Source organism: Oncorhynchus gorbuscha, linkage group LG10 (genome assembly GCF_021184085.1).
Source record: "Oncorhynchus gorbuscha isolate QuinsamMale2020 ecotype Even-year linkage group LG10, OgorEven_v1.0, whole genome shotgun sequence".
NCBI classification, from domain to species: Eukaryota; Metazoa; Chordata; class Actinopteri; order Salmoniformes; family Salmonidae; genus Oncorhynchus; species Oncorhynchus gorbuscha.
In genome coordinates this window covers 19,130,737-19,150,944 of record NC_060182.1, presented here as the reverse complement: position 1 = coordinate 19,150,944, position 20,208 = coordinate 19,130,737, and the positions used below count along the sequence as shown (strand labels likewise).

The 20,208-nt window shown below is 41.3% G+C and overlaps 2 protein-coding genes across 7 annotated transcripts in view; both read right to left on the bottom strand.

The window, feature by feature from the left end:
• grip2a (glutamate receptor interacting protein 2a) overlaps window positions 1-8,804 on the bottom strand; it is a 53,869-nt gene extending 45,065 nt beyond the window's left edge. For 5 of the 6 annotated variants that reach the window (XR_006840879.1, XR_006840880.1, XM_046365063.1 and 2 more), the window contains exons 1-2: window positions 8,636-8,804; window positions 451-525 (exon numbers count right to left, since the gene is read on the bottom strand). Coding sequence is in view for 4 of the 6 variants with exons in the window: in XM_046365063.1 (XP_046221019.1) it covers window positions 451-525; window positions 8,636-8,804 (244 nt within the window). In the remaining 2 variants the exon portion in view is untranslated. Of the gene's footprint in view, window positions 1-450; window positions 526-5,603; window positions 6,098-8,635 lie in introns of those variants that run through there. The other variant, XM_046365065.1, reaches the window with a different exon arrangement.
• Window positions 8,805-11,060: 2,256 nt separating this feature from the next.
• Window positions 11,061-20,152, bottom strand: LOC124045629 (60S ribosomal protein L32). Its single transcript, XM_046365068.1, has 4 exons — window positions 20,092-20,152; window positions 19,193-19,294; window positions 18,796-18,977; window positions 11,061-11,231 (listed from the first exon to the last, which is right to left on the bottom strand). The coding sequence occupies exons 2-4, from the start codon at window positions 19,286-19,288 to the stop codon at window positions 11,102-11,104; spliced, it is 408 nt and encodes a 135-aa protein (XP_046221024.1). The 5' UTR covers window positions 19,289-19,294; window positions 20,092-20,152; the 3' UTR covers window positions 11,061-11,101.
• Between the last annotated feature and the right edge of the window lie 56 nt (window positions 20,153-20,208).

Below are 20,208 nucleotides of genomic sequence, written 5' to 3'. Positions count from 1 at the left end.
GAACAGAATTGAGGATAAATTGGGCTTGACACTAGCTCTGATGGATATCTAGTTGTAGTGCCTTCAGATGCTGTAGTTGTTTGTGGAGGTTATGTACTTGGTCCCATTCTGTCTCTGGCTCTGGCCACAATGTGCTGTGCTGTTAAATCATGCTAAATTCATGGGGGGAGAGGACTCCTTTTGTCTCCAACGACAGGTATGCTACATAGACATATTTCCTCCTTATCTAAGCACTACAGCACGAGATATTCATAACAGTGCCACACCTATCAATCAACGCAGCGAAGACGTGATGGAACATGTGTGATCAAACAATCACATTGAAAAGCTTCACTCCTTCAGATATCCTTACATCTTGGAGAGAGTAAGGCTGAAAATATTGGACATGGTACCACAGAGGAGAAACAGTGGCATCACTGAAAGTCACAGTAAGGTGTAACCCCACTGTACCTGCAATACTGCGTCTCCTGGAGGCATGGTCGGTCCCTCCAGAGTCCTTGTTGCCCTTAGAGTAGGGCCCGTCATCTGAAACAATGAAAGGAACATTTGGTGAATAATATGGATGTTTGGAGAACTACTACAGTATGTAAGGAATGTGTCTCCTGAGAGAGGAGAGGGAGGAGGGGGGAACCTGACACCAACACATCCCCCATCCATACGCTGACAGCTGCCAGGGCCTCGTTTAACCCTTTGATCCCCATTAGAGGGAGTGTGGACATTAGAGAGAGGTACAACAGGAAGAAACTCCTCCAACAGGCACTTAGGTAACTCAAACAGAGTACTGGCAGGTCAATCTGTGACCCGGAAGGTCATGTTGCTCTGTTTCCACAGTAACATAGTGGGAAAGGTCAAGAGATCAAGACAGCTAGTTTTAGTGTGAGACAGAAGCCACACAGAGAACCCTATTAGACACATTAAGAGTAAATGGAATTTTCTCCAATAGACGCTGATCTGAAGATAATGTTGCCTTTAGATTTGGAGTAGCTGATCCTAGATTTCTGTCCACAGGCATCTTCTACCTGCAGTGAAACATTATGCACCAAGATGGTGCATACAGCATTTGTTAGAGCTGGGAAATACTCTTGAGGGGACGTGTTGTGGTTAATGGACTGTTCAGGCATGTGGAGAATACAACCACTTTCAGTCATCTACAACAGCTGCTACAGAGGAAACCAGGAAATGCGCTATCTGTTCTTATAGGATCTTCTTTTTACAGTGGGAGCCATTACTGCCACAGCAGCACCGGGCCCAGATTAGCAGTGGCCCTGCTTTACCTGGCTGTTTGAAGCTGGATACAGCAGCGTGGGTATGTCAGCATTCGCGATGATGAGAAATCTGACGCTGCACTTCCTAAAATCCAGTCCACTGAGGACTACCTTTTCAACCAAGTGATTTAAACAGCACATTACACACTTAAAGGTCCAATGCAGCCGTTTTATCTCAATATCAAATCATTTCTGGGTACCAATTAAGTACCTTACTGTGACTGTAATTAAAAGGGTCAAAAAGAATCAAAAATAGCTCAAGAAAGAATTTTGCCAGGACTGTCTGGGAGTGGTCAGAGAGAAGGGTCTAATTGGAGGAGCCTAATGGGAGGGATGTGTGATCTGAAAACTAGCTGCTTCTGGCAGAGATGAGGGCAAACTCTTGTTATTGGTATATTAACTTATATCAGGCCAAAAAAGCTGACATTTCAGGCAGTCTTTTCAAACAGCTGTTACACTAAAAGTGCATTGTCATAATTTCACAATTCAGTAGTATTTTACCAACCTCATAGTGTAGAAACATATATAAAACACAGGAAAATCACATTTTTGACTGCACTGGCAGATGCCTCACAAGTCCTCAACTGGCAGCTTCATTAAATAGTACCCACAAAACACCAGGCTCAATGTCAACAGGGAAGAGACGACTCCAGGATGCTGGCCTAGAAGGTCAGCACAACCTAGAAGGCCAGCATCCTAGAGTCACCTTGCATTGAGACTGGTGTTTTGCAGGTACTATTTAATGAAGCTGGCAGTTGAGGACTTGTGAGGCGTCTGTTTCTCAAACTAGACACTCTAATGTACTTGTTCTCTTGCTCAGTTGTGCACCGAGGCCTGCCACTCCTCTTTCTATTCTGGTTAGAGACAGTTTGTGCTATTCTGTCAAAGGAGTATTACACAGTGCTGTTTGAGATCTTCAGTTTTTGGCAATTTCTCACATCCAATAGTCTTCATTTCATAGAACAAGAATAGACTGACAAGTTTCAGAAGAAAGTTCTTTGTTTCTGGCCATTTTGAACCTGTAATCGAATCCACAGTTGGTGATGATCCAGATACCCAACTAGTCTAAAGAAGGCTAGTTGTATTGCTTCTTTAATCAGAACAACAGTTTTCAGCTGTGCTAACATAATTGCAAATGGGTTTTCTAATGATCAATTAGCCTTTTAAAATGATAAAATTGGATTAGCTAACACAACGTGCCATTAGAACACAGGAGTGATGGTTGCTGATAATGGGCCTCTATATGTCTATGTTGATATTACATTTAAAAAAACTGTCATTTCCAGCGACACTAGGCTGCCTAGTGGTTAGAGCGTTGGGTCAGTAACCGAAAGGTTGGTGGATCGAATCCCCGAGCTGACAAGTTAAATAAAGGTTAAATAAAAAGAAATGTAAATGGTAGTGCATAATAATGTAGGACAAAACACATCGAGACAAGAGAGACAACACCACATAAAGAGAGACCTAACACAACATGACAACACAACATGGCAGCAATACAACATGGCAGCAGCACAACATCATAGCAGCACAAACATGGTATGAACACTGTTAGCCACAGACAAAAGCACATATGGCAAATAGGTAGAGACATCTTTAATAGCATCTCTATGGGTGACACTTCCATATCTCAATCATTTGCAGCTGTTGATGCCTTTGCACATTTTTATTCTATCAGCACAAACTAGATTGAGCAATAAAAGCCCTACTCGTTTTTTGACAGTATGTATGGAGCACTATACCACGAAGGTGTTAGGAACTCTCTCAAACTGTTATTCCATAGGCTGGGATCTGCACTATTCAGCTGTTGCAAGAGAGCATTTTTCACTGGCTGTCTGTCCACCGGTCCCGTTAACAATGATTGATGGACAACTTAGCCTATATTTCTTCAATTCCACCATTATTGGGGTAAAATAGAACTATACATTTGTGAACGGTCATCCATAACAACTACAATCCGTAAGGCGCAAATAATTGAGAGAGCAGCAGTGTGATTCACATATTCCTAATTGCTGTGTTGATATCAGTATAATAATGGGCCTAAGTGATATCCGTATAGCCCCTACACCACTGCTGTCGTAATACCTCTAAGCGCTTATTCAAGATGGTCATAATATAATAATAGTACAGCAGTCAGATCATTGGAGGACATACTGTAGCTTGCACTGCACTCTACAAAAACCTATTCCTGCGATCCATCAAACACATTTGGTGTGTCGTCATAGGCTGCGTTTACACGGGCAGCACAATTTTGATAATTTTTTTCACTATTGGTCTTTTGACAAATCACATCAGATCATTTGACATCAGATCTATTTCAGAGCTGATCTGATTGGTCAAAAGACCAAATCAGGAAAGATTTATCAGAATTGGGCTGCCTGTGTAAATTCTGCCATAGTAGTCTCTGGCTTGTGGTCAGACTTGCTCAGGGCAGAGAGAACCAACTTAGACTTGTGCCTTTTTTCAATGCTGATTTGAATGTCATTGAGAAAACAGAAAGGTATCAAAGTATTTTTTCACAAACATCCTTTCTGCATTTAAAAGTAACCCTAGAAGTAGCCTAATCATCTATATTTTAAAAAGTATCTGTGATCTGATTACAATACTTTTGCTGGTCATGTAACAGATTACAGTTGTTGTTTTTTTAGTTGCATGTACTCCACAACCCTGGACATGTGTGTGGGTGATATTGCTGTTCTGCGTTGTTTTTTTGCACTCAATTAACCCTTCATCCACTTTGGTATCATGACTCTTAATCCATAATATTACATCACCAACTAAACTCACATTCTGAAATATTCAATGGGGCCAGCCTTTGGTCAAAAATGGAAAAATTATGAATTTTCATTATTTGCATGCATTGAACTAATTTGCACAAAGACAAAATAACATGGGGTGTATCTCACTAGTCTTAAATGGTTCTTCTCCCTGCCTGTTTTCTTTCATCTAGTGAAAACAACTACCTGTTACTGGTAGGTAATGTATCAATAATTTTCTGTCAGCTTTCCTATATTTTCAGATCAGTGCATTTGAAGGAAAGAGACTAGGAGAATATTTGTCTTCTGAGATGCACTCCATATCATTGTGGAGGTTGATAAAGACACATGTTAACTATGAAAAATCTGCAGACATAATATAATAATCCAACATAGTGAGAGTTGACCAAAACAAAGCTCAAGGGCATGCAGGAATATGCATACTATGATCATGTACGACCTTCTATTCACTTCCTGCTCAACAGCCTTAGATCACACACGCATGGTGGCCACTCACGCGCACACATACACACATGCACCAGTTTAGAAACATCATTAGTGATCTTGATTGGCCAATCATATGTTTAGCAGCCAAAACAAACAAAACAAAATAACTGACCTGAGCAACAACAATTAACTGGGTATGGCACGGCATGATTCTGCTGGTAGAAGCATGCTGTCTTGGCAGAGGGAATACTCAACTACTGTCTGTGGCTCAAGGGTCAAGAGCAGAACTGCAATACCATACATTTGAGATCTGCAAACAGGACTGTACTTACAACTTTACTGAAAGTGGTGTGCAAAGTAATCAGAAAACTACAGTCAGCCCCATGTATTTCTGGTGAGTCAATTAACTCAATGTAATTCAGGGCACTGTACCTATCTCCCTCAGAACCAATCAGAATGTAGGTTAAATGTGGGGGCCGCTCTGATAATGGCTTTTAAATCAAAATGCTATTTTCAGAGGTACATTTTTTAAATAAACTGGGCTCCAGTAGACCCAGTTTGGATTTTTATACCAGCCCCCACTTCAGACTGCAATCTGGTATTCAGTACTGTCTGGCTTTAATCAAATGGCATTGACATCTACTGTGCCTTATTAGCTAAATAATTTATATACTGGTGCTTGACAGAGCTGTCATTTAAAAAGTTAAATAAATATCCACCAATCTGAATAAACTGCAATGTAGGAAAAGATAATCACATTCCCAGATGATCAAATAACTTCTAATGACAGAAGGCTGACATCCACAGGTATAACTACAGGTACAAAAGCAGGAAGTTGATGCTCCTCTGTTGAACAGCATGCATCACTACACACTTCATATTCATAAGTAAATACTATTACAGGCGCTAACGATAGTCATAAATCCATTACTATGACAATTACACTACTAGGGTGTAGCACTAGAGTATACTGTTAACCAATCAGCATTCAGGATTACACCCACCCGTTGTATACTGTAGCACATATGACAGACATTACACACTAACTACACAGCTACAGTACATATAGCTAGCTATATCATGTCTGTGATATTCATTCATATGATTCCAGTCAGTGGGTTTAAGGCAGTCTTACCGATGCTGCTATTCTTCGCCTCTCTCCTCAGACCACACAACATGTCTGCAGTCCTGTCAAAACATCCGATTTGAGAGGAAAGTAGCTGTTCTGTTGTAGTGGCCAGCGGAACCAGCGAGGTGCCCCTGGGAATACTGTCTGTCTGTCCGTCCTCAGAAACCCAGTCTTCTTCTCTTCATATCACTGTTCTACTTGAAGCATATCTTTATTTATTGCAAATTACATAACAAATCCTGATCCATGTTTTTGCCCATGAACTGTTTAAACTTGATAACAAACAATTTGCTTGTTGCTGTAATAAGTCATTCCCACAGACAGACGGAAAGCAGGGACACTAAATGATCAAAGCAACAAAGGAATCATCATCTCTCCTTCTTTTCCTCCCAACATGCTGAGGTTCCTTTAAAGGTGTTCCTGGTCACGCTTCCTATTCCAGAGGAATAATCCTCCCCTTGTTCACACACTCACATACCCGCTCACACACATACAAACCGTCAGACACACTCACACAGCCTCAGTGACTGTGTCGGAGAGGGTCTTTCTCCCTCTCTTTGCCAGAGGGGTGTGATGGAGCAGTCACACCCCCTGCACACACACGCACACACTCCCTACAGTCAAGCACACAATTAACGCCACCCCCATATCCATTGTCGCTTTGAGCCCATAAAATATCAGCCACACATTTTCCACACTAGTCAGTGACCATCTTATTGTACCACCATAGTTATCCCACCCACACACACTGGCTAGCTAATGCCTGTGTGCTTTTTCCCTCACATGCATTGAATTCTACCTCACATTCCATAGGCTCATCACAATGATTGTTATCTGCTTATACAAGAGCATCACTACCAATAAACGTATATTCATGCTGCGACAAAGCCAAACGAGACTGTGATTTTCTTTGAACTGCTTGAACTGCTGACCATAGAATTCTGTCTTTTACATCAGCCATTTGGCTACAATGGATATAAATCGAATCAACGATATGCTTTCTCTCTTTCAATCGGTGGAATCTGTGGAGTGCTGAACATCTCATGTTCCCTACTCTGGGTGAGAGGGCTCTTTGCCCCACTGCATGTCTGCTGCCATCTGCCATCTGCCCTCCACCCAGACACATACAGAGAGGGGTTAACACGGCCGCTGACTGACTGAGAGCCACACCTGTCTGTCCATTTGTCACCCTCACGCCGTCACCCCCCCCCCCCCATATGTTGCCCTGTATTATGGTCTGACAATTCCCCCCAAAGGAACTTTTGTCATAGTCTGAGAGTAGGGAAATGGCATCAAAGACCACATAAAAGTACTAAACAAGATCTTAGAAAACAACACTGACAAAAATGTCCACAGATGTGAGGATATGTTCAGGTACAAATAAATGAGCTAGTAAATTAAGTCTTTATGTGCTGTGCAAATACATCCTTGAGCCCAATAATGCATAGATTTATAGAGTCTATGATGCATAGCTCTGACCAGAGACACATCAAACAATTACAAACAAACGCTTCCCGTGTTTCTCTTCATTGTAGCATGTCGCCTAATTAGTCGGCTCTTTCCAGTGGACACAACATTCTTTGGCGTAGATAATTTCCTCAGAGAGTTTCGTCCTTAATACCCCATTTACTCTTTGGTGATTCAGAGCGAAACTAATTAATTTATTACAGAATAAAGAGGAACAGGAGACACAGAGCTGTGAGATGGTCTGATAAAAACCCAGGGGAACACACATGGCAACAGAATTAGGTTAATTATGTATAGCAGTAGAAGCACACCCACTCAGTGTAGTTCTGTAATGTTGAAAGAATTCAACATATAGACCAGAGAGAGAACAAATTCAATGTCAATAAACTGATTTCATAGTGAGTCAATATGTTTTTAAATATTATACTAGGAAGCAAAATGCAATGGATTTTAGATTCAACACACAATTGTTTGTTTAAAAAGGGTATAAAACAGTGCTAATGCCTTATACTTGACACTTCCATTATGATATAATGCTTATTTGGAACTAAGACAAATAAGACGTAACATTTTCACTTGACAAGTACCCGAGTGAAAGACTAACCTCTCATATAAGAATTGAAAGTACAGTGAAGATATAATATAAAATATTCCCCAACCAAGGCTAGTGCAGTACATTTTATATCACGTAGGTGGTCATACTGCCATCTTATGGCTATCAGCTGTAGTTGCAAATACATCTACCAACTGAATGCAATAGTGATTAAAGAGACTCGAGTCAACACACAGATCACAGGATTACTGACACCATGGGCCAGGGGCGGTGAACATGACTCAGTCATAATTCATGGAGACATGATCACATAACCACAGTACAATGTTCACCTGCAAGGTAGGCCAAACGTCAAACAAAGGTCAAATATGGCTCTATTTGAGGAAAGTCACTTAATATCATGTTTAAAATGGGTTATCCTATTAATAGATTTTGACAAAACAGAATAAACATGAGAAGAGAAATTCGTATGGAAATCCCTAATCAAGTGATTCATAAGTGATCATTCTGCTATTACTCTTAACTACCGGGATCTCGCCCCTATCATTTTAGAGGAACGTCAGCTCTCACAATTGGCCCACTGTCATTCAAAAAGGTTAATCTCTTTCATTACAAGCAGATACTGGTATACATTAGGCGAATACAATCCTTCGACTACATCACATGGGAGCTGACTACTGACTAATGTACAGCAGTCGGCGTGCCACGTTGATAAATCTCCTGCACCGGTGCTCTCAGGACAGTAATACACTTGTTTTTGTACCTTTATTTAACAAGGCAAGTCGGTTAAGAACAAATTCTTATTTTCAATGACGGCCTAGGAACAGTGGGTTAACTGCCTGTTCACGGGCAGAACGACAGATTTGTACCTTGTCAGCTCGGGGATTTGAACCTGCAACCATATCCTCAGGCTGAAGCAGTACACACAATACAATAGCAGTAGATAAAAACCCAATGACCTACGGGCAGTTTGGATTTGATTAAAAAGTATGAAGAAACTATGTTCTAATCGCATTACCTTTGGTCCTCCCTCTGATGATGCCGAGTCGACACCGTAGTGAAAAGGAGAACATCCTCCTCTTCCCTCCTCCTTTCCTGATGGAATCTGTCTGAGACAAGGCCGGGGTGAAGAGCTTTGGGTTGGCCGTGCGTCCCTTTCCACATATCACTCTGCCTGCCATGTTCATTCTCTAGTCACTGGAAGGAAAAACAGAATGATCTTTCTCCTTTCTATTGCTCTCTGTTTACCTCACAGTGTTTCTTCTAGCTCTGTCCTCATGTCTCCACAATCCCCACCCTAACTGGAGCAGTTCCAACATTCTCAGGTGTGTCTGAATCAGCCTTAAAATACCAGATGGAGAACAGGGGGACGCTAGGAAAGATAAAAGATAATGAATTTGCATAAACCTGTGCATATTTATGAACCCATCAGTGTCTGTCTCTCTTGCAACACACACATGACATTAAAACTACATGAAAACAAAAAACTGAAGATGCAAACCAACGCAATTCATTCCAGGTATGATAACGTAAATATAATGTATATTATTGTGTGTGCTTTGGATCAATTTATTTTACATGAACAGATGGATGGGAGCTAAAGGCTGCAGAGATGGCACAGCCTGCCTGCCAGAACGCAATGGAAACTTTCACCCCAGGTGGCTGGCGGTAGACGACACTGGCTATTTATTCATGCTACCCAAAACATAGCATTTCAGAATTACAGAATCTAAACGCGTTTGTCAATTTTTGTAATTCTAACAATACCGTATGCGGTTGAGGGTATGAGGCCCAAAATACAGCTGTCATATGCAGACAATACATTAAAGTCATTTCTGTGTAGAAGAACTGTTTTGGTTTAATCTAATACATTCAGCAGAAAGCTTCAAAGCTGTGTTAAATCTTCAATTAATTGCCATTTAATCAAGATGAATCTTGATTGGAAAGAATATGTTTTTGGTCTCTTCAGATGGGCTTTAAACCATTGGCTAAATTGGTTCAATTCAAATTGCATTCATGTTGATCGAGTAGTTTGTTTTGATTGCCGGACATGACAAATTTATTAACATGTTCTTCTTGATATTCAAAGATCCTAAAGAGGATCCAGCCATCCATCGTCTGTGAGCCTCATAATAAAATCACTGTCGGTAGCATATCAGATGGAAGTTGCAATGTAAAGAATTCTCAAAAAAGTCTCCATTGTTTTTGTTCTAGATCCTGTTGTCAGAACCAGGATAAGGAGCAGCCTGGATCATTGCTGGATATTGGCAAGGATGCCAGCATGACAGGCTGAAGTACGACAAACACACTGATGCATGTGCTTGGGCCAAGTACAGTGCTATCCCATAGTTACAGTCTAGACGCTTGTCTAAAATGCCCACTGTGTAGCACAGATCACTGGACTCCAGTGAGATATTGAAATATTCTACAAAACAAATGTGGTCTTACAGTATCTTTTTGGGTTGTATTAGAAGACTAGATTCCACTGCTTCGGAGACATTACTTTACCAGATTTACCATATTTTATAGATACAACCAGGTCTGATCTATAGGACTCTTAACAAGCAGGATTTCATGCAAGATTGGGTGTGAAAGTGTTAGCTGAATAAAAATGTTGAGCTAAACATCACAAGACCCTCATAGCTCCCTTCTCACAAAGGTGCACTGAAATGTTACACCTTCAATTGTTTCAGAGAAATCTCAGAACCAGCTGCAGATGTTAATGTGAGTGTGGCTAACTGCTTGTAGTTCAGCAGTAAGAGCTCTGCTACCCGACGGGCCCCAACATATTGGGTTAGGGCCTGTTTTTCCATCAACAACTAGGGTACACAGGGCTCGGGTATCACATTTTGAAGCTGTGCCCTTTGCTCGTGCTCCGCTGTGAAGTACAGCAATATCTGACTAAGATCATAACATGGTGACAGAAGTGCTTCAACCGCATCAAATATATAAGACATTGTTTCACAGAAATGAATGTTCCTTGAGTTGGGAGTTTAGAGTGATGAAAAGTAGCTAACAGCTCTCATGTCTCTTCATTGAGGAGCCCAAGCAGACCTTACTATGATTACTCACAACTGTCAAGAGCAGAGAGCATGCAGGGATTGAGTGACAGAGTAGCTAATGGATATACTGACAAAGTTATTTCTGATTTGGGGCAGGTCTGGGCCTTACATTTGGCTGAAGCAACCGGGCTTTGGTAGGGCCTGAACGTAGTGCACATGGGTAGGGGTTAAAATGAATGCCCTTGCAGGGCGCTACCAGTGCTTCAGATCTATTTTCTACCCTTGGCTCCAGTGTGAATTCTCCTAATGGAGTTTAAAGGGAGGGACTGGTGTCATGAATCTCACCCACCTTTGCTTTCATCCATTGCTTTTAAATTCTTGAGGGGGGCATAAACAAACACTATGGGAAAAGGAATAGGTAAGAAATTGTTGCGACAAGAGCACATTTAAACATCTGTTTTATTAAGAAAATAATGTCTGGATCACTCGTTCTCCTCGCTGCGGAGTCTGGCATTGGGGTTGGTGATCTTGATGGCCAGCTGGGCTGCCCTCTCCACAATCAGCTTCCTGTTCTTGGAAGACACGTTGTGGGCGATCTCAGCAGCGTGGGTCCTACGGAGGGGGAGAGGATGGTTAGAGGCAAGATAATTACCAAATACCATACACACTGGAGAATGAATGGCACAGGGAGAGAAGGAGAGGATTGTTTCAGTGAGACAACATTATGTTGCTATGAGCAGCGCAATGCAAGACTTTACCCTCACAGTTACACTAAGTATCTGTGCACGTGTACGGGTGTGCTTCACGCTGCTTCAATGTGAGAGCTACAGGACAAAAATCGCAGAGAAATCTAACCTTGTGCTTCAGCACAGTTGTGAAAAGTGGCACACTGTTGCCATGTACTTAGTGCATGGCTGACTACCCTCAAACGTTTGTTGTTGTTGTACCAATTAGGTAACGTTTCATATGTGGGCAACGTTTGGATGTTCAACCACACTAGCACTCATACATTTGACTTGTAAAGAGAAAAAAAAGACCACAACAACCAAACAGTGTTTGAGTTTAAGTTTGAGTTTATTTTTACAGGGACAGTGCACATTAATCAACGTTTCAGTAAAAGTGCCGGTTTTAGCCAGCCGGCTAATTTTCAACCGCAGTCCCTGGGCAGGTTATTAAAAACAATTACAATATAGACAATAGCAACATAGAACAAGCAAGACATAGCAACATAGGACAAGCAAGACATAGCATACAGACAGAGCAACATAGAACAAAAAGCAGCAAGACCAAATTCATAAAAGCAACAAAGTGTTTCCACACCTCACAAGCTACAGACAACAGACAACATGGAAAGCGGCAACACACAGCTAGGGACCGTGTTCACAAATCTGATTGACCTTTAGCCATGTCTTCAAGCATTTTGTGAAAGTGTGATATGTGGTGCAGTTGTGTGTCTGATGGCACTGTATTCCAGACATGGGAAGCTCTCACAGAGAATGCAGATTTACTAAAGGTGCTTTTCTTTAGGGGAACTATACAGTCACCTCTCATGGCAGACCTTGTGGATCTGCTGCCATATGTCTGTGTTTTCTGTTTAACAAAAATATTGAGTAGAGGGGGAGCCAGGCCATTAAGGATCTTGAATACAAGACATGCGTCGGTGTATTGTACAAGATTTTCCCAACTCAAGAGATCATGCTTTCTAAGGATGTGACAATGATGATGGCTATTGGGCTTCCTATCAAGCACTTTTGAGAGCCTGTTTGTAGACAGACTGAATAGGTTTTAAAGGTGTACAGCAAGCTTGGGGCCAACTAGTCAAGCAGTATGTTAAGTGGGGGAGTATCATAGAGTTGAAGTACAGTTTTGCAACCTCTGTAGTCAAACAATTTCGTATAAATCGGAAATTAGCTAGGTTGAATTTAGTTATTCGAACTACCTTTTTCCACATGCTTTTTAAAAGAGAGGTTGGAATCAAGTATGATGCCAAGGTACTTAAAATCAAATACCACCTGGAGCTTCTCCCCTGCACACATAAGACATCTGGCTCAGTAGCATCTGTTGCCCTCTTTGTGAAGAACATGCAAACAGTTTTTTTCACATTGAGATGCAAACACGAGTCACTGAGCCACTTTGTAACCTAGACCATTACAGTAGTGAGTTATTGTGCAGCTTGTTGTTTGCTCTTTGCATGCACATATATCACTGTATCATCTGCATACATTTGAACTTCAGACCCAGTACAGACAGAAGGCAGATCATTAATGTACAGGCTGAACAGGAGGGGACCCAGTATTGACCCTTGGGGCACGCCCACATCATAGCTACGAGTGGGCGACAGCTCATTGCTCACTCTGACACACTGAGTTCTGCCTTCAAGGTAGGATTTCATCCATCTCAAGGCATCAGGGGAAAAGTTGAACTTGGACAATTTTGTGATGAGAATCTCATGGTTAACAGTATCAAAAGCCTTCCTCAGGTCCAGAAACACAGCCCCAACAGCACCCCCTTTGTCCATCTTGGACTTCACATTTTCCAGAAGAAAGCAGTTGGCAGTTTCTGTGGAGTGTTTCGCTCTGAAGCCAAACTGCATGGAGTGTAATGTGAAGGGGCTGTTGTTGAGGTGGGCAATCAGTTGTTCTGCTACACACTTTTCAACAACCTTTGACACCACAGGTAGTATACCAATGGGCCTGTAGTTACTCACGTCAGCAGGGTCGCCTGATTTAAAGATGGTCGTTATTATGGCCGACTTCCATACCCTTGGAAACACACCGAGACCAATAGATGTGTTGGTGACCTTAGTAATGGGGCCAATGAGTGACTCTTTGTAGTTTTTAAGAAAGGTAGAGTCCATCCCAAACACATCTTTGGCTTTAGAGTTCTTTAGTGAGCTAATCACCTTGTTCACCTCGGACCCAGAAACCTCCCTTAGGTTGAGTGTCATTCACTAGCACTGAGCCCAAGAAACCAGTGGAGGGGTTCTGTGTCAGTACCCTGACAGAGTCAATAAAGTAGGAATTGAAGGCTATTGCTATTTCGACTGCATCCTGTGTTAGACTGTTATTCACCATGATTTCTAGTCTTTTTGCAGTGTTACTATGTGTGCTGGAGGAGACTGAAGTAGGCTTAGGCTATATACCGCAGTGTTTCCCAACCCTGGTCCTCAAAATCCCAACAGTACACATTCATTGTAGCCCTGAACAAACACAGCTCAATGAGGGCTTGATGATTAGTTTACAAATTGAATCAGGTGTGCTTGCCCAGGTTTACAATAAAAATGTTTACTGTTGGAGTTACTAGAGGACTAGGGTTGGGAAACAGTGGTATACCATATACTGGGGCATTTGGAAATAGCTACAGAATGTTTCTTCAATACCGTAGAAACTATTCCGAGGTTTTTCAATAGATTATAATTTGTAGCTATTTAAAGTAAATAGCTGCAGTGAACTTTAGCAATACGGTAGAATATAAATCCAATCGGTTTCTTATTACACCAGTCACATTATGAAGCTTACCGTAATTGCTGGACTATTAAGCGCACCTGAATATAAACCACACCCACAGAATTATTTAAAAATATGTATTTTGTACATAAATACACCGCAGATGTCTATAAGCCGCAGGTGCCTACCGGTACATTGAAACAAGTGAACTTTATTTTCTTCCTCCTGTGCACTGAAACCACTGAAGTCATCTCCTTCGGTGTCGGAGATGAAAAGCCTCAGAATTGCTTCATCCGATGTTGGATCGCTTTCATTGTCGCTCTCGTCACTTTCATCCGGAGGCAAATACCCCGCTGAGCTCATGCTGCCCCTTCAACACGCAGCAGTCCAGCCTTTCAAAACCCGTTGATGATAGTGGATTCATTGACAAAGCTCCACGCTGTCAGGACCCACTGGCAGACTTGACCATAAGTTGCTCTTTGCATGCAGCCCGTTTTAGTGAAGGATTTCTCCCCACTTGTCATCCAAGACTCCCACTGAACAAGGAGCGCCACCTTAAATGCACGATTTACACTGATGTCGAGTGGCTGCAAATACTTTGGGCCATCTGCTTTTCTTCCCTCTGAAAGCCTTTGTTGTCTTTTTGCACTGAGTCAGTTCCTCACGCTGCTGTTTCCAACGTCTTATCGACTCAAGGCCAAGCTCCCGTGCAGCAGCTCTCTTTCCTTTTCCAACAGCCAGATCGATCGCCTTCAACTTGAAAGCTGCATCATATGCATTTCTCTGTGTCTTTGTCATGAGGAGGGTGACAAAATTACTACCATAATCAGAATGATGGGAAGTTTGAGCGCGCTCGATTTTACGTCACATTATGTGACGGTGTTCAGTTTTTTGGCGGCATGAATCTTGTGAAAGCGGGAAAAATCCATAAATTAGCCACATCATTGTATAAACCGCGAGGTTCAAAACGTGGGAATAAAGTAGCGGCTTAGTCCGGAAATTACGGTACTTAGTTCCCCAGAAGTTGAGCCAGTCAGGTGTTTGTTTGTAAATAGCACAAAAGGAGAAAGCAGGAGCAGGTGTGTCCAGCTGTGTGTTGACAGGGGTTATGTTTTAAATATGAAGACAGTGTTTTTTGCTTCAATAGCATTATCAGGGACATGCAACTATAGTTCTCTGTCACAGAAAATACACGGAAGAAAAATATAAATGAAACAGTGTTGGTCCCATGTTTCAGGAACTGAAATAAAATAAAGATGAAACAAAGCTTATTTAGCTAAAAAAAATAACGCACAAATGGGTCTACATCCCTGTTCCTGAGCATTTTCTTTGCCAAGATAATCCATCCACCTGACAGGTGTGGCATATCAAGAAGCTGATTAAACAGCATGTTCATTAAACATGTGCACCTTCTGTTGGGGACAATAAAAGGCCACTAAAATGTGCAGTTGTCACAACAATTCCACAGATGTCACAAGTTGAGGGAGCCTGCATTTGACATGTTGAATGAATGCAGGAATGTCCACCACAGATGTTGCCAGAGAATGGAATGTTCATTTCTCTACCATAAGCCACCTCCAAAATCGTTTGAGAGTTTGGCAGTACGTCCAACGGCCTCAACCTCATGTAACCACGCCAGCCTTGGACTTCCACACCCCGCTTCTTCACCATTCACTTCTTCGCCACCCAGACTGCTGATAAAATTGTAGATTTACACAACGGATGAATTTCTGCACAAATGGTCAGAAATCATCTCAGGGAAGCTCATCGTCCTCACCAGGATCTTGACTGGACTGCAAATGCCCACCTTCATTGGCCACTGGCCACTGCTAGAGAAGTGTGCTCTTCACAGATCCCGTGATGTGATCCTGAGGTCCATTGACGTGCCATATATCAGCCACCATCACCTCATGTTTGAGCACAATGCACAGCCCCATGTTGCAAGGATCTGTACACAATTCCTGGAAGCTGAAAATGTCCCAGTTCATCCATAGCCTGCATACTCACCAGACATGTCACCCATTGAGCACATTTGGGATGCCCTGGATCGACGTGTACGACAGCGTGTTCCAGTTCCTGCCAATGTCCAGCAATTTCCCACAGCCATTTAAATGGGACAACATTTCACAGGTCAGAATCAATAGCCTGATCAGTTCTATGCAAAGGAGATGTGTCACGCGACACGAGGTAAATGGTGGTCACAGCAGATTATGAGTGTTTCTCTGATCCACGGCGCCTACCTTTTTTGGGGGGCATCTGTGACCAGGCATGTGAAATCCATAGATAAGGGTCTAATGAATTTATTTTAATTGACTTATTTCCTTATTTCCTAAATCAGTAAAATCTTTGAAATTGTTGCATGTTGCATTTATATTTTGGTTCAGTGTATAAATAAAAAGCATTTTAGATCCGTGTTTAAATAAAAGCAGAAAGATAAGTTTCCTTTATTTCCTGCATGAAAAACACAGAATTATGCACTAAGATGAACCCTAGTTTAACATGCTAAGTGGTTGACTTAAGAATCATATTGTGTTTGCTTTCTGCCATGTTTGAGAAGAAAAAGCGGCGGCAGGTAGCCTAGTGGTTATAGCGTTAGTAACCGAAAAGTTGCAATATCAAATTCGTTCTTAACTGACTTGCCTAGTTAAATAAAGGTAAAAATACATTTTTTTTAAAGTGCCTTTCGCGTAAATCTTTTATATTGACGACGTTATTGTCCGGTTTAAATATTATCGATTATTTAGGCTAAAAACAACCTGAGGATTGAATATAAACATCGTTTGATGTGTTTCTATGAACTTTTCGGATACAATTTTGATTTTTTTTGTCTGCCTGTTGTGACTGCACTTGAACCGGTGGATTACTGAAGACAACACGCAAACTGAAGTTTTTGGATATAAAGAGACTATCGAACAAAACAAACATTTTAGTAAATTAATGTCTTCTGAGTGCAACCATATGAAGATCAAAGGTAAGTAATTAATTGTATCTCTATTTCTGACTTGTGTAACTCTTCTACTTGGCTGGTTACTGTTTGTAATGATTTGTCTGCTGTGCGATGTTCTCAAATAATCGTGAGATATGCTTTCGCCGTGAAGCATTTTATATATCTGACACAGTGGTTGGATTCACAAGAAGCTCATCTTTAAACCTATGTAAAATACTTGTATGTTTTCTGAATTTTTATAATGAGTATTTCTGTATTTGAATTTGGCGCTCTGCAATTTCACTGGATGTTGGCCAGGTGGGACACTAGCTTCCCACATACCCTAGTGAGGTTAACTTACTTGCCTAGTTAAAGGTAAAAAAAATAACATTTAAAAAAGCCATTTGGATTCGTTATTTGCATAGCTGCTACTGCAAATCTTGATTTCCTTGCTTTTTTTTCTCCTCTCGTCTTCTCCGAGCAGAGCAGGCAGACCTGTTGACCTAACAACTAGACTCCAGACATGCTGGAGTTCAAGCACTGCATGCAGCAGAACGTTGTTCATTTTCAATGTCTTTTGCTCACATTCGCTTGCAAAAATGACATTCCGATAGCTCCTACCCATACATATAACTTCTCGTGCTGGATTGCTCATCTTTGTAATTGGTTTATTTTTGTCTGGTATTTAGTCTAGGCCATCACTAAAACTTCTTAGGGATAGGGGGCAGTATTCGAAAGTATGGATGACTGAGGTGCCCAAAGTAAACTGCCGGTTACTCAGACCCAGAAGCTAGGATATGCATATAATTGGTCGTAATGGATGGAAAACACTGGTTAAAATAATGTCTGAGTATAACAGAAATTATATAGCAGGCAAAAACCCGAGGAGAATCCACCCAGAATTTTTTGTTTGTTTGAGCTCACCACTCACTGAAATGGCTGTCTTTGGGAATATCAATGGAATACCTCCCAGATTGCAGTTCCTTAGGCTTCCAGTAGACAGCAGTCTTTAAAAAGTGTTTCAGACTTATTTTTTGAAAAATTAGCTAGAATTTGAAGTTTTTCTAGGTGACTCCCATTTTGGCTGTAGTATTGTTGCACGTGTGGATGAGAGTGTGCACTTTGTTATTTATCTCGGGTAATGACCATGCTATTCTGTCTTAAATTGTATCGTTTATTTACATATTAATGTATAGAAGGTCATGTGCAGTAGCCAAACGTTCTCCAACGTTGAAGATAGAAAATGCCATGAACAGAGTGAGACGCGATTCCTTATTTACATGTCAGAGGCGTGTTCGGTCTACATAGAACATTTCTATTTGAATGTTCAAAAACATTGCATCCTGCTGAACACACCCCAGTTAACTTTCTGAAACAGGAAGGGGCTTTCTTCCAGGGGTATTCGTACACGTCTATAACTGTGGGTACCCAGGATTAGAAAATCAAAGCAATGTACTTGATTTACAAGAGTCTACCCAAGGTAGGCACAGTGTATACTTTATCTTTTCATCATAAGGTGAGTAGAGGTGAATTATAGATAATGTAAATTCTGCTGCAACTTGCTCCTGACCATTGTGGATAGGCATGACAGACGCAATCCTCTTTCCACTAAGACTATGCCCTCTCTTCTATAATTCTTCCCTATGTAGCTTTGCATGGAATGCCCTATGTAGTATGCTTCATGTTGTGGGTGGTATCAGTTAAAATAGGAGACCTGGAAATACCCCCATGAGGAATAATATTGCCCTTCAGGTACCTTTAACTTGAAAACAAAAACCAACAAAAACTAACCAACAAAACTTACTTGTTGCTCATCATGAGGACCTCGAGCTCCTTGATGTTGTGCACCAGGAACTTCCTGAAGCCAGAGGGTAGCATGTGCTTGGTCTTCTTGTTGCTACCATAACCAATGTTTGGCATCAGCATCTGACCCTTAAACCGCCTGCGCACCCTGTTGTCAATACCCCTGGGCTTACGCCAGCTTTTCTGGAGGCAGAAAGGCAAAGACGTTACATAGAACGGAAGTTAGGATCAATGTTCCTTCTAACTACTCTGCTCGAGAGAGATTAATGTCTTTAATGCCTCCCTGCAAGTGCAATGTTTGAAAAGCCTTGTTTCCGCCACAAATGACATGATATACAACCGTACAATAATAAAGGGAGCAGTGCCATCTTTGATATGCGTTTAGCAAATGCGCTTACCGTGATCTTGACATATCTGTCAGACTGATGGCGAATGAATTTCTTAACCCTCTTCTTGACAATCTTCGGTTTGGTAAGAGGTCTGAGGGCTGCCATGGTGAACTGAGGAGGAAAGGTAATTTGTTAATATTAAATACACACGGGCAACAATTAAAACTGGAAAAACATCAACAATTATAGCATATCAAATCACCCACAATCAGTTGCTGTGTAACGTTAGTTACCATAACATGACTAGCTAATTCTACCAACAACTCGTATTGTTAGCAACAAGCTAACTAGCTACCAGTAGTTGACTCATGCAAGCCATTTAGATTTCCCCTGTATCACAATGACAAGTTATAGGTAACTTAACGGTATAAACACATGACGACGTAAGTGTAAAGATATTAATCTGTAACATGTCAATCCCATTGAAGTAGGCAGCATGCGCGTTCTAAAGCAATCAACATTGTTGGAAGGCATGAGCTTGGGCTAACTAGCGCGAGTTAGTTGACTGTGTTGTGTATGGCAATATGATAAATAGCTACGTAGCTAACTAGTTTGTGTGATATGCATTTCAGTACGAGTCTAAAACGTTGACGATGGCTATAAAAAAAACATGCAAAATCAAAGTGTAAATTATATTTTATTTAACATGTCGGCCCCACTGTATGGACGTAGCTACTAGCAAGATAACTATAGTTATGATATTGGAAACACCAGTGTGGAAAGGTAGCTAGCTAGCCACTGGGAAAGCAAGCCGTTCAAAACCACGGCATTTGAGGGATTAGAAATGTGCAATGTCTATAATGTTGCGGTAAATTGTAGAACTTGAATTCACATAAGTGATTAATGAGCTAGATATATGTTATTACGTCTTCTAAATATGAAGATGGACATAGATTTAGATAACTCACCCGCCTGTATAATTTTAAGGAGACGGCGGCAACGGCGGAAAGGAAGAAAAGGGCTTCCGGAAGGACCGCAAAGTGTTATGGGTAGTGAATTAAATTAGATTAGTTACGTACTTTCAT

Excerpts from the sequence above, each read along its gene's own strand:
- LOC124045629 (XM_046365068.1), bottom strand. The coding sequence starts at position 19,288 with ATGGCAGCCCTCAGACCTCTTACCAAACCGAAGATTGTCAAGAAGAGG. Across the intron at positions 18,978-19,192 it reads ACAGATATGTCAAGATCACG|AAAAGCTGGCGTAAGCCCAG; the intron begins GTAAGCGCATTT and ends TTCTGCCTCCAG. Across the intron at positions 11,232-18,795 it reads GTCCTCATGATGAGCAACAA|GACCCACGCTGCTGAGATCG; the intron begins GTAAGTTTTGTT and ends CCCCCTCCGTAG.